This window comes from Rhincodon typus, chromosome 23, assembly GCF_021869965.1.
Source record: "Rhincodon typus isolate 14 chromosome 23, sRhiTyp1.1, whole genome shotgun sequence".
NCBI classification, from domain to species: domain Eukaryota; kingdom Metazoa; phylum Chordata; class Chondrichthyes; order Orectolobiformes; family Rhincodontidae; genus Rhincodon; species Rhincodon typus.
This window is the reverse complement of record NC_063354.1, coordinates 6,786,289-6,797,488: the sequence shown is the minus strand read 5'-3', so window position 1 is coordinate 6,797,488 and position 11,200 is coordinate 6,786,289. Positions and strand designations below refer to the sequence as shown.

The 11,200-nt window shown below is 41.7% G+C and overlaps 1 protein-coding gene across 8 annotated transcripts in view; it reads left to right on the top strand.

Annotated features, from left to right (window-relative positions):
- The first annotated feature begins 1,901 nt into the window (after window positions 1-1,901).
- Window positions 1,902-11,200, top strand: part of LOC109917392 (platelet endothelial cell adhesion molecule-like) — a 106,323-nt gene continuing 97,024 nt past the window's right edge. For 7 of the 8 annotated variants that reach the window (XR_007264593.1, XR_007264594.1, XR_007264595.1 and 4 more), the window contains exons 1-2: window positions 1,903-2,035; window positions 2,491-2,520. Coding sequence is in view for 4 of the 8 variants with exons in the window: in XM_048610968.1 (XP_048466925.1) it covers window positions 1,996-2,035; window positions 2,491-2,520 (70 nt within the window). In the remaining 4 variants the exon portion in view is untranslated. Of the gene's footprint in view, window positions 2,036-2,490; window positions 2,521-11,200 lie in introns of all 8 variants that reach the window. The other variant, XM_048610964.1, reaches the window with a different exon arrangement.

Sequence of the window (11,200 nt, the reverse complement as noted above, 5' to 3'; positions counted from 1 at the left end):
AACTTGTTCAGAGATGTTCTTACACACCTGGAGCAGGTGGGATTTAAATCCAGGCCTCCTGATTCAGAGATAGGGACAATACCCCTGCACCACAAAAGCTTGTCAACAGCAGAACAACTGTCTTTTAAACCGCAATTAGTCCTTTTCCCAGAGTGGGTGCTGTGAGGTTCCTTTTTTTAAAGTTCAGTGGTAGGGCTCAAGGATGACAAGACTATTGAGAGCAAGCATCTGAGTTATTATTCCATGCTGCCCAGCTTTTTGATGTTGTTGCCAGTCTGTAACAAATAGACAAGCTTATAATTATGTTAGTTCTTCCCACATAAGGTTTGATCATGAAACAGCTGGTTATTGGCACATGACGGAGGCAATCCATAATAACAAAGGAGTTTTGATCTGCCATTGCCAAACTATAAAGATATTATTGAAACTGTGGTGGGGCCACAGATTGTGAGTGGATGTTTAGGTGACCATTTTTAAAATTCCCTTCCCTGGCCAGCTTCCAGCTGGATGACTACTGTGGCCACTTTAAAAGTCCGCGTAAACCCAATAAAAACTCATTAAAAGGATTTTCTTTTGAATCAAAGTCTCAGCTATGAAAGCAGCCAATATAAAAAGTAATAGTTCATATGTTACAACTTTATGACAATTTTTAGTTCAACATCCTTTTGCATGCTTTAATCTTCCAATAGCACAGGCACCTGCAACAAATTACCTTCACTCATTGTCCCTCCTCTAAACATCAGCTATTGACAACCTTTTCCAATACACTGTATCTCTCCTTCCAGATAGAAACATAGAAAATAGGAGCAGGAGTAGGCCAATCGATGCTGGAGTTCCCCAATTTTCATCCAACATTGCGGTAGATAAACTGCGACAACCCAGAGGTGACGTTTTGTAACCACATTAGCAAGAGATACAGATCAGTCGCCCTTGGTGACTGCCTCTTTGGCTGTTTTCTCATAATTCATTAAACACACAGTGTATTGCCTAGTCCCCGGACACTCTGGGCGACTTGTGGACTTAAGCAGGAGTCAACCCAACACAGTACAGATGTGGACATTTTCACCCCTATCAATTTTTTCATCAAAACAAAAATGCAAGTAGGAGTTGAGAATTCGGGCAGTCATCTCAAACTACAAAACTCGTGCACAACTATAGATCCCTGATTTCTAATAATCCTAAATCTGTCAACTTTATTCTTACACAAAACATAATCTTTTGAGATAGTCCTTCAATAAGTATAAATAGGTGGGGGTGGCATAGTTTCCTATCTCTCGAGGCAAAACACTATTTCTGCTCTTGCAAAGTAACATAGTTTCTCTGCGATATTTGTTTCATTGTTGTTTTATACTGATTTGAGCTGTTTTATAATCAATTTGCTGTCAGCTTTTCCATCTTACATCTTAACCTCCAGGAGGCAGGACAGCAATGCTCAGAGATAGTAAGAACTGCCGATGCTGGAGAATCTGAGATAACAAGGTGTAGAGCTGGATGAACACAGCAGGCCAAGCAGCATCAGAGGAGCAGGAAAGCTGACGTTTCGGGTCGGGACCCTTCTTCAGAAATGGGGAATGCTGTTTTACTACCAGCCCCTGTAAATCTAAACGTCTAAACTTCATTGCATTTTAATTACTTCAGTCAAAGCCAGTAAAACAGAGTCCCAGGAAAGGTAAAGGATGTTATAAAATAAACCCATAAAAAGCTTTTCTCTCAATTGGTTGATTACATGTGCAGTGCAAATAAAACATGATAATGTAACCCCTATTTAAGTTGAATGACTTAGTTTCTTCAAACTGAGCTTCTGCCTTCTAATTTAGGGACTGCTTTTAGTCTGAGAAATACGGTATTCCTGTTTTTACCCCCCCACCCACTCTTGATCATGTCACTTGCGTTTTTCAACAATGCGTTGAACCAGCCTCAGATCCAGTACAGTACTTGATTAGTCACTTGGTTGTGTTCTTACAGGAAAGCTATTCTTTGATAATTGCAAGAAAGATGTTGAAAGTCATCTTTCCAATTCTGTCTTTGGTACTACGTAAGTAAAACCTAAAGGTTCTTTCATTCCCAGGATTTTACAACGTAAACGTGAGCAGAAGACCAGAAAAAGTTCCTGTATGTTCTGAACCACAGAAAAGTTCTGAGCCATTTTATAAGATGCGTTTAAAATTTCTTAACATTTAGGGTGCAAGGGAGATCTTTCCGCTCTTCCCACAAAAGCAAAGAACGTTAGACACAACAAAGCGCCAAATAGTTATGCAGATTTCTTACATTTGTTTGAAATTGGTATTACATGTTACGTGCAATCTGGAAAATTCTTCAGTGTTTGCAGCAGAGAATATAACCCAAAAAGCTCTTTGATTTTCGTGTATCAACTGGTAATTGTTAAATCAGATTTTTTAATAAAATAAACATTTGACCTGATTACTTTTTAAAATGTTTAAGATAAATGCAAATTAAATATCTAAACTTTTTATGTTTTTATTATTTTAGTTGAAACCAGTGAAACAGAGTCACAAAATGGTAAGAAATTTTAAAAACTGAATCTCTAATGTACTGATCTCTCCCTTATGTTGATTTTATAAGCACTGCCAAAACAATGTGATACATGTAAATTTCAGCAATTTTTGTATATGTCTGAATCAGCTAGAAATGTGTAAAATCAGTTGCTTTATCAGAGCTACTGGGTCATGAAGGATTCCGGTTGCTTTTGTCTATTAGGTGTAACGCTGAGATTAAAATGTTGGGGCAGATCTTGACTTTCACAGCAAGTCAATGAAAATAAAATGGGGAAGGGTACAAATTGGATTGCCAACTCACAGTCATCCATTTTATACAGTCATAAGATCAAAATTTACCCTGATGTGTCAAAACAGAGCTTTGAAAGTTTAAATTTGTCAGAGGATTATTATTTGTTTAACCCATCAACAAAGTGTTTCATCATATAGTTACCTTTACCTTTATCATTTTGTGGTTTTCATCAACAAGAAATGAAATGTAGGAAATTTTCTACAAGTTGCAATCTTAAATTCACATGTCAGATTAAAATGTAAATTGAAGTGGATGTTAATTAATTATAAATGTCCGAAACTATTCAAAAAGGCTTTGTAGCTCTTTGATACAAATAATCAGCTTCATTTCAAAGCGAATGGAGTGTAAAAGTGGGGATATTTTGCTGGAACGATATAAGGCACTGGTCAGATCACAGCTGGAAATTGGGCTCCTCTTCTAGGGAGAAATATAAAAGTATTAGAGGAAATACAGAGAAGGTTCACTAGGCTGATACCAGATATGGAGGATATGTCTTAACCAGAGAGATGGAGTAGATTAAGCCTGTACTCATTGGAGTATAGAAGAATGAGAGGCAGCCTTACTGAAACATATAAGGTTCATAGGGGACTTGATAACGTAGATGCAGACTGGTTGTTTCCCCTGTGGGAGAGTCTAGGACCAGAGGACATCATCTCAGAATTAGGTTTTGAATATTTAAGACAGAGATGAGAAGGTACATTTGTCAGAGGGTTATGAATCAGTGGATGTCTTTACTGCAGAGGGATGTTCAGGCTGGGTAATTAAGAATATTCAAGGTTGAATAGACTGATTGTGCAGTAAGAGAATCAAGGGTTGTGGGGGAAAAGGCAGGAAAGTAGAGTTGAGGGTTATCAGATCATCCATGATCTCATTGAACAGTGGAGCAGACTTGATGGGCTGAATCGCCTACTTCTGCTTCTACACTTATGGCCTTGTGGTCATAACTTCTTCTAAAATGATTGGAAGTTTTTTTAAATTAACTCCCTGTTCTATGTATTGAGCACTCTGTGGGGAAAACTTTTCAATATATTTGCCAGACTTCTCTTCACAAACTTGAACTTCTTAAATTATGTTCCAGTTTTTCACATCTCTTTGCATACTCTAAGCTACCTATTTGTGATCTTGCAGCAGTCATTTCTCTCGGGTCTAACCCCGGTAATTTCATTAAACCTGCTGATAAGGGCAGTCTTGTGTTTTTTATTTGCCCTTTGTTTGGAGTCAGCTTTCCGGAATCCTGTCCTATATCCCTTGCAACACAATCTCATTCTTCAGAGTGACATCATCTCCTTCCCACAACCTCCAACATCACCGGAATACTGTATAGCCCCACTTCTGTCTCTTTCCCGTGATCCACGTACAGCATTGACCTGGTAAATTTACATTTCAGCATGTGTTTACCCAACAAACTGATATTATTCTAATCTCGATTCTATTTCTCCTTCCCCTGCCCCATCCAGCCTCCTTCTATGTATGTCCATGATGTCTTCCTCCACTTCAGCTTCCCTATTTCATTCCCTCAGCATTTCCTTTTTCGTCAGGAACACTGCCACCACCATCCACCATCAGGAAAGCCTGAGGACTGTCTCCTGCTTCTTTCACCTGGCTGAACCGGTTCCTGGATTAAGCTTCAAGTCCTTTGACACCGCTTAGTTCCTTCTAGTTGTTACTTTGGGAATTTGCATGTTTCTAGATATACCTGCCTTTTAAAGGCTATGTGGATCATGCTTTGTTTCAGCCCTGTACAGTTCCCCTCCCTCACTATTTTTCCACTACATTCATGACTGTATTGATGTTGCTTCCAGCTTTGAACCAGAGCTAGAAACTTCTATTAACTTTGCTTCAAACTTCTGTTTTTCTCTCCCCTTCACATGGACCATCTCTGACACTTGATGTCCTTGACTTCTCTGACCCTACTTCTGGGGATAGATTATCAACTAACAGTCACCAAAAGGCTACTCCCAGAACTAGAGATAGTAAGAACTGTCGATGCTGGAGTCTGAGATAACACAGTGTGGAGCTGGAGGAACACAGCAGGCCAGGCAGTATCAGAGGAGCAGGAAGGGTCCCGACCCGAAAAGTCCGTTCTCCTGCTCCTCTGATGCTACCTGGCCTGCTGTGTTCCTCCAGCTCCACACTGTGTACTCCCAGAGCTAGCTGGATTACAATTCCTTCCACCCAACTTCTAAAAATGATTCTATTGTATTTCCTCCTTCCTGCATTATATCTGTTCAGATAATGCTGTCTAGTGTTTTCCTTTATCCTATATTATGGATTTTCCTTTACCAAAATTAACCACACACCCTTGACTATTTCATTCCATTCCCTGTAATCCAGCTGTTATTCTTTCCACTCAGTCCCCATGCCTGATTTCTATACCTACATTGTCCTTCTCTATAGTAAGTACGGACGCAACGTACTCATTCAAAACCTCACCTGCATCTTCCATCTTTACACACATGTTGCCACTTTGGGATGTCCTCTCACCCTGGGTACCCTTTCTGCCTTAAAATGTCTTTGGATTTTCCTTTAATACCTGCTCTATGCTCTATTAATTTCTTTTTTGAGTGACTCCTTCACTTTCTATACACTTCTGGGGCTTCTGCTATTCAGACCTGCTGTATTTGTGTTTTTTTTTTCGTATCCAATTCTGTACATCCCTTGACATTCAGGCTTCTGTGGACTTACTGGCACCACCATTCACTTTTACAGGAAAATATTGGCCCTACACTCTCTCTATTTCGTTTTTTGCATGACTCCCACTGCTCTAGTTCTATTTTCTCCCTGACTGCTGGGGGTGTATTATAAAGCCCCAAACAATGTGATTGCTCCCTTTTTGTTTTAAAGTTTGATGTACATGGGCTAATTTCTAAGATATCGTCTCCCTTTACTGCGGTAATTGAGTCATCGAAGATTCTGCACCCCAGAGCTGCCAGTCAAAGCCTAGAAAGGACTCCATTCTGTTCTTCCAGATTCTTTATTTCTGTCCAATCTGTTCTGATGGTCCAAGCACTTCTGAAACATTTTTTTTAAATGGGGATTCCCTTCCCACAATAGTCAGCAATTTCACAATCCTGCCTAACCCACTTTCAACATGCTGTCACTCTCCCTTCAGAGAATCATGATGGGGTTCCCCTTGCTCTCTGTTTCTCTGTTATCAACCTCCACATTCAAATGATCATCATAGAATCCCTGGAAGCAGGCCATTTAGCCCATCAAGTCCACGCTGACCCTCTAAGGAACATCCCACCCAGACCTCCCACATCCCTGTAACCTTGTATTTCCCATGGCAATCCACCTAGGTTGCACATCCCTGGACACCATGAGTAATGTAGCATGGCTAATCCACCTAACTTGCACATCCTTGGACTGTGGGAGGAAACCACAGCACTCAAAGGAAACTCGTACAGTCAAGGGGAGAATGTGCAAACTCCACACAGACAGTTGCCTAATTCTGGTGTTGAACCCAGGTCCCTGGTGCTGTGAAACAGCTGTGTTAACCACTGAGCCTCCATGCTGCCTCTGCCATTTCTGTCATCTCCAGTGTGATGTCACCTCCCAACACACTTTCCATTCCCCGATCACTCGGCAGCATTCCAAAGAAATCAATTGCTCCACAAGACCCTGATCCAGTCTGTGATACCCACACAGCTCATTTACTTCCCAAGAGACCTTCCAATGCAAATCCTTTCTTTTTATCTCCTTCTTCCGGACTGTCAAAGGCTCCAAACACTCTTTCCAGGTGAAGTAGCAATATATTCATTTTACATACTAATTTCCTATGTGGGACTTTATTGAAAGCCTTCTGAAATTCCAAGTAAGCCACACCCACTGGCTCTCCCTTATCAACTCTATTAGTTACATGCCCTCAAAATTTTGTCAAGCATGATTCCCTTTTTGTAAATCCATGATTGGTCTGTCTGATCCTGACACTGTTTTTCAAGTGCTTTGCTATTAGATCTTTTATAACGGAATCTAGCATTTTAGTAATACAATGTCAGGCTAATTGATCTGTAACTGCCTGGCCTGTTTCTCTCCACTGCTTTTTTTAAAATAGTGATATTACATCAGCTACCCCACCCAATGCCAGTCCATCGGAACTGTTCCAGAGTCTATAGAATCCTGAAAGATGATTAGGGGCAGCACGGTGGCTCAGTGGTTAGCACTGCAGCCTCACAGCGCCAGGGACCCAGGTTCGATTCCACCCTCGGACGACTGCCTATGTGAGTTTGCATGTTCTCCCTGTGTCTGCGTGGGTTTCCTTTGGGTGCTCTGGTTTCCTCCCACAATCCAAAGATGTGCAGGCTAGGTGGATTGGCCATGCTAAATTGCCCATAGTGTTCAGGGATGTGTGGGTTATAGGGGGATGGGTCTGGGCGGGATGCTCCGAGAGTCAGTGTCGACTTCTTGGGCCAAAGGGCCTGTTTCCGCACTGTAGGGATTCTATGATCATCAGTGGGCCACTTCCTCAAGTACTCTGGGGTATAGATTATTGGGCCCTGGTGATTAATCCCATCAATTCCCCCAACACCATTTCCTTACTAATATCACTTTCTTTTAGTTCCTCCCTCTCCCTAGACCCAATGTTGCTGAACATTTTTGGAACTTTATTTGTGTCCTCCTTTGTGACACGGAATTTCCTAAGTGGTGAATCATATGTGTTAGTGAGTGATTACTGACAACTTCCTTTGTGAAGACAGAACCAAAATATGTATTTAATTCGTCTGCCATCTCTTTGCTCCCCATTATAACCTCCTGTTTTAGCAAAAGTGTGGAAATGACGATATATTTCCTAGTCAGGATAGTGTATGGCTTGGAAGGGAACTTGAAGATAGTAGTGCTTCTACATATCATCTGTATTTGTCCATCTAGGTGGGTCGAGGCCATGGGTATGGAAAGTGGTGCTAAAGGAGTTGGTAAGTTGTTGCAGTGAATCTGGTTGATGGTACACCCAAAGTGTTGCCATTGTGAATCAGTTTTAGAGGGGGTGACTGATTAAGGTGGTGCATAGGTGTCAGTCAAGCGAGCTGCTTTGGCCTGTATAGTTTTGAGTTTGATGAATGTTGTTGGAGACTATTCAGTCACACTCCTGACTTGTCTCTAATCTTCACGGTGCATGGGACTTAGGGAGTAAGCCTGCCGCTCTCCTCTGCAGCAGATGAACCAGACACAGCTTAGTGACTGCTTTGTGGAACACCTTCACTCAGTTTTCAAACACAATTCTGAACTTCAGGTTGCTTGCTATTTTAATTAACCACTTTGTTGGCACACTCATTTTCTATCCACATCCTGCCATAATGTTCAAGAGAGTCAACACAAGCTTGGCTTTTGATTTGGCACTTTATAGCTTTCTGTAGTCAATATGGGTTCAGCAATTACACACCATCTGCTCTGACTGTCATTATTTTGCCATGTACCAATCTGAATTTTGTTTTTATTTATGGTTTTGCTTTTCAGACTGAACTGTTCATTAGGCTGTCAATCATAATCATTCTGGACAAATGATTTGTTTTTTTACTGTGACTGTTACCATTCTGCTTGCATTTTGGTCCATGACATCTTTATCAATTATTCTTTCCCACCCTCTATCTACTCCAGACCTACCATCTTGCTCTTCCAACACCTCCTCACTCACCTTGCCAATACACACACACACACACACACACTCTACCATAATTGTACCTTTTTCTTCAGATTTGAAAAAGTCACATTTGACCTGAAACATGTCCTGGAACTGAGATAATGGATCTCCACCAATCACCACTATCTTCCTCTGTGCAAAGTGTGACTCCAATCAATGGAGAATTTTTCTCCTGATTCCGATTTACTCCAGTTTTACTAGAATTCCTGCAGTCCCAGTCATCTCACATCTGGAATTCAGCTCTTTTGTCCATGTTTGAACTAAGCATATGATGAGGAAGGAGCTGAGTGGCCCTGGCAGAAGCCAAAATGCCTGTCAATGAAGTTGTATATAGTTCATTAATCTGTTAAAAATTACTTAGTGTTCAAACCTGCTGAAGGAGTAGAGTGCAACATTTTCCCCTACTTGGAAAGGCATGTGCAATGGTGATATAGCCCTAATCGAAAAGAATTTGAATCTCTGCGGAGTAAAAATTCTTGTGACTTCCTCCATAACCTTTAAACCGTGACTTGAGAATCTCACCGTTGAGTAATGGGAATCCTATTTTCATATGTTTGCATCTCATCAAACCCCCAATTTGCATCATTCGTATGCCACTTCTCTCCTTCACTACATGCAGATCAAAGTGGATACTTGGGGCTGCAACTCACCAAAGGCTTGTCCCAGCTGTCATTCAACTCTGCCCCAGACCACAGCGACCCTGCATGTGTCATGGACACCAGCCTCTCTGACCTTTTGTCCATGGAAGATTACATTGGCAGCAGCAAACCACCTATTTATCATGCTGCTCTTAAACCAACTCTCTTACCACTTCAACCCTTTGGCACCATAAGACCTTAAGATGCAGCAGCATAATTAAACCATGTGGCCCACTGAGTTTGTGCTACTATTTGATCATGGCGTCCCAATATGTTTCTCAACTCCATTCTTCTGCCTTCTCCCTATAACCCTTGATTTCTTTTCTAATAAAGAACCTATCTATCTCTGTCTTAGATACACTCAATGATTTGGCCTCTACAACCCTCTGCAGCAATGAGTTCCACAGATAAACCACTCTCTGGCAGAAGAAATACCCCCTCATCTCCATTCTAAAGGGTCATCACTTCACTAAGGCTGTGCCGTTGGATCCTAGTCTCTCCTACTAGTGGAAACATCTTCTCCACATCCACTCTATCCAGGCCTGTCAGTATTCTGCAAATTTCAATCAGATCCCTCCTCATCCTTCTAAACTCTACGAAGTACAGATGCAGAGTCCTCAACTGCTCCTCATATGACAAACCCTTCATCCCCAGTATCACACTTGTAAAGCTCTTCTGGACTCCCTCCAAAGCCAGCATATCCTTCCATGGTTATGGGGCCCAAAATTGCTCATAATATTCCAAATGCGGTCTGATCAGAGCCTTATACAACATCAGAATTGCATCGCTGCTATTATATTTTAGCCCTGTCAAAATGAATGCTGATGTTGCAGTTGCCTGCCTAACTACCAACTGAACCTGCAAATTAGCCTTTAGAGAAACCTGAACTCCCAAGTTCTTTTGTGCTTCAGATTTCCAAAGCCTTTCCCCATTTAGAGAATAGTCTACACCTCTATTCTTTCTAACAAAGTGCCTACCCTCACATTTTCCCACATTGTATTCCATCTGCCATTTCTTTGCCCACTCTCCCAGCCTGTCCAAGTTCTTCTGCAGTCTCTTCACTTCCTCAACACTACATGTCCCTCCACCCTTCTTTATGTCTTCTGCAAACTTAGCAACAAGCCCTCCATTTCTTTGTACAGATCGTTAATGTATAATGGTCCTAACACTGACCTCTGTGGAACTCCACTAGTCACTGGTTGCCATCTTGGAAATGACCCCTTTATCCCAACTCTCTACCTTCTGCCTGTAAGCCAATCCTCTATGCATGCCAGTACCTTGTCCCTATCACCATGGGCTCTCATCTTATTTAGCAGACTCCTGTGCAGTGCCTTGTTAGAGGCCTTCTGGAAATCCAAATAGATCATGTCCACAGGCTATCCTTCATCTATCTTGCTCGTTACTTCCAATCCAAACAACTTGAGCCTGGGGATGGGGTTGAGTTGCCTGCTTTCCCTTGGAATCCATTAACTGACCCCTGATAAGTACACAAAGCCTTAATACTCAACCCCTGAAATAACTGTGTGGAACCTTAGACCATTGGAAGGGACTGGAGCTCCAGGAGGGTGTGTTTTCACAGGTAACAATCAGTCTGGTCTCAACCTGGGAAGGGTGAAGAGCCATCAAGGGTGTGGCAATTCACAAAGCCATGAGCTCTTGGGGTAAATTGAGGACATTAATGGTTATATAAAATATTTTCTGAAGAGGGTTCCCAACCCAAAATGTCAGCTTTCCTGCTCCTTTGATGCTGTGTTCCTCCAGCTCCACACTGTGTTATCTCAGACTCCAGGATCGGCAGTTCTTACTACCTCTATATAAAAGACTAATTGGAAATGGAGCAGGCTGATAGGTCATAGGGGTCATGTGACAGCAATCTAAAAAGGAACAGAAGGGATGGGGGGAGGGAGGATTCTTGTGTCAGACAAAGTTTGCAAGTCACTCACAAGAACAAAATTGAAAATCGAAAGGCTTCAACGTAAAGCCAACTGCCCGATAACAAAGGGCTGCCAACACATACAGAGTGGATGAAGTAACTTAATGTTTTCTTTAGGGGCAGAGTAAAATTTGGACTTGGAGGTCTGCCAGGGTGAATTGGAGTTATCATGCCCCCGGTGAT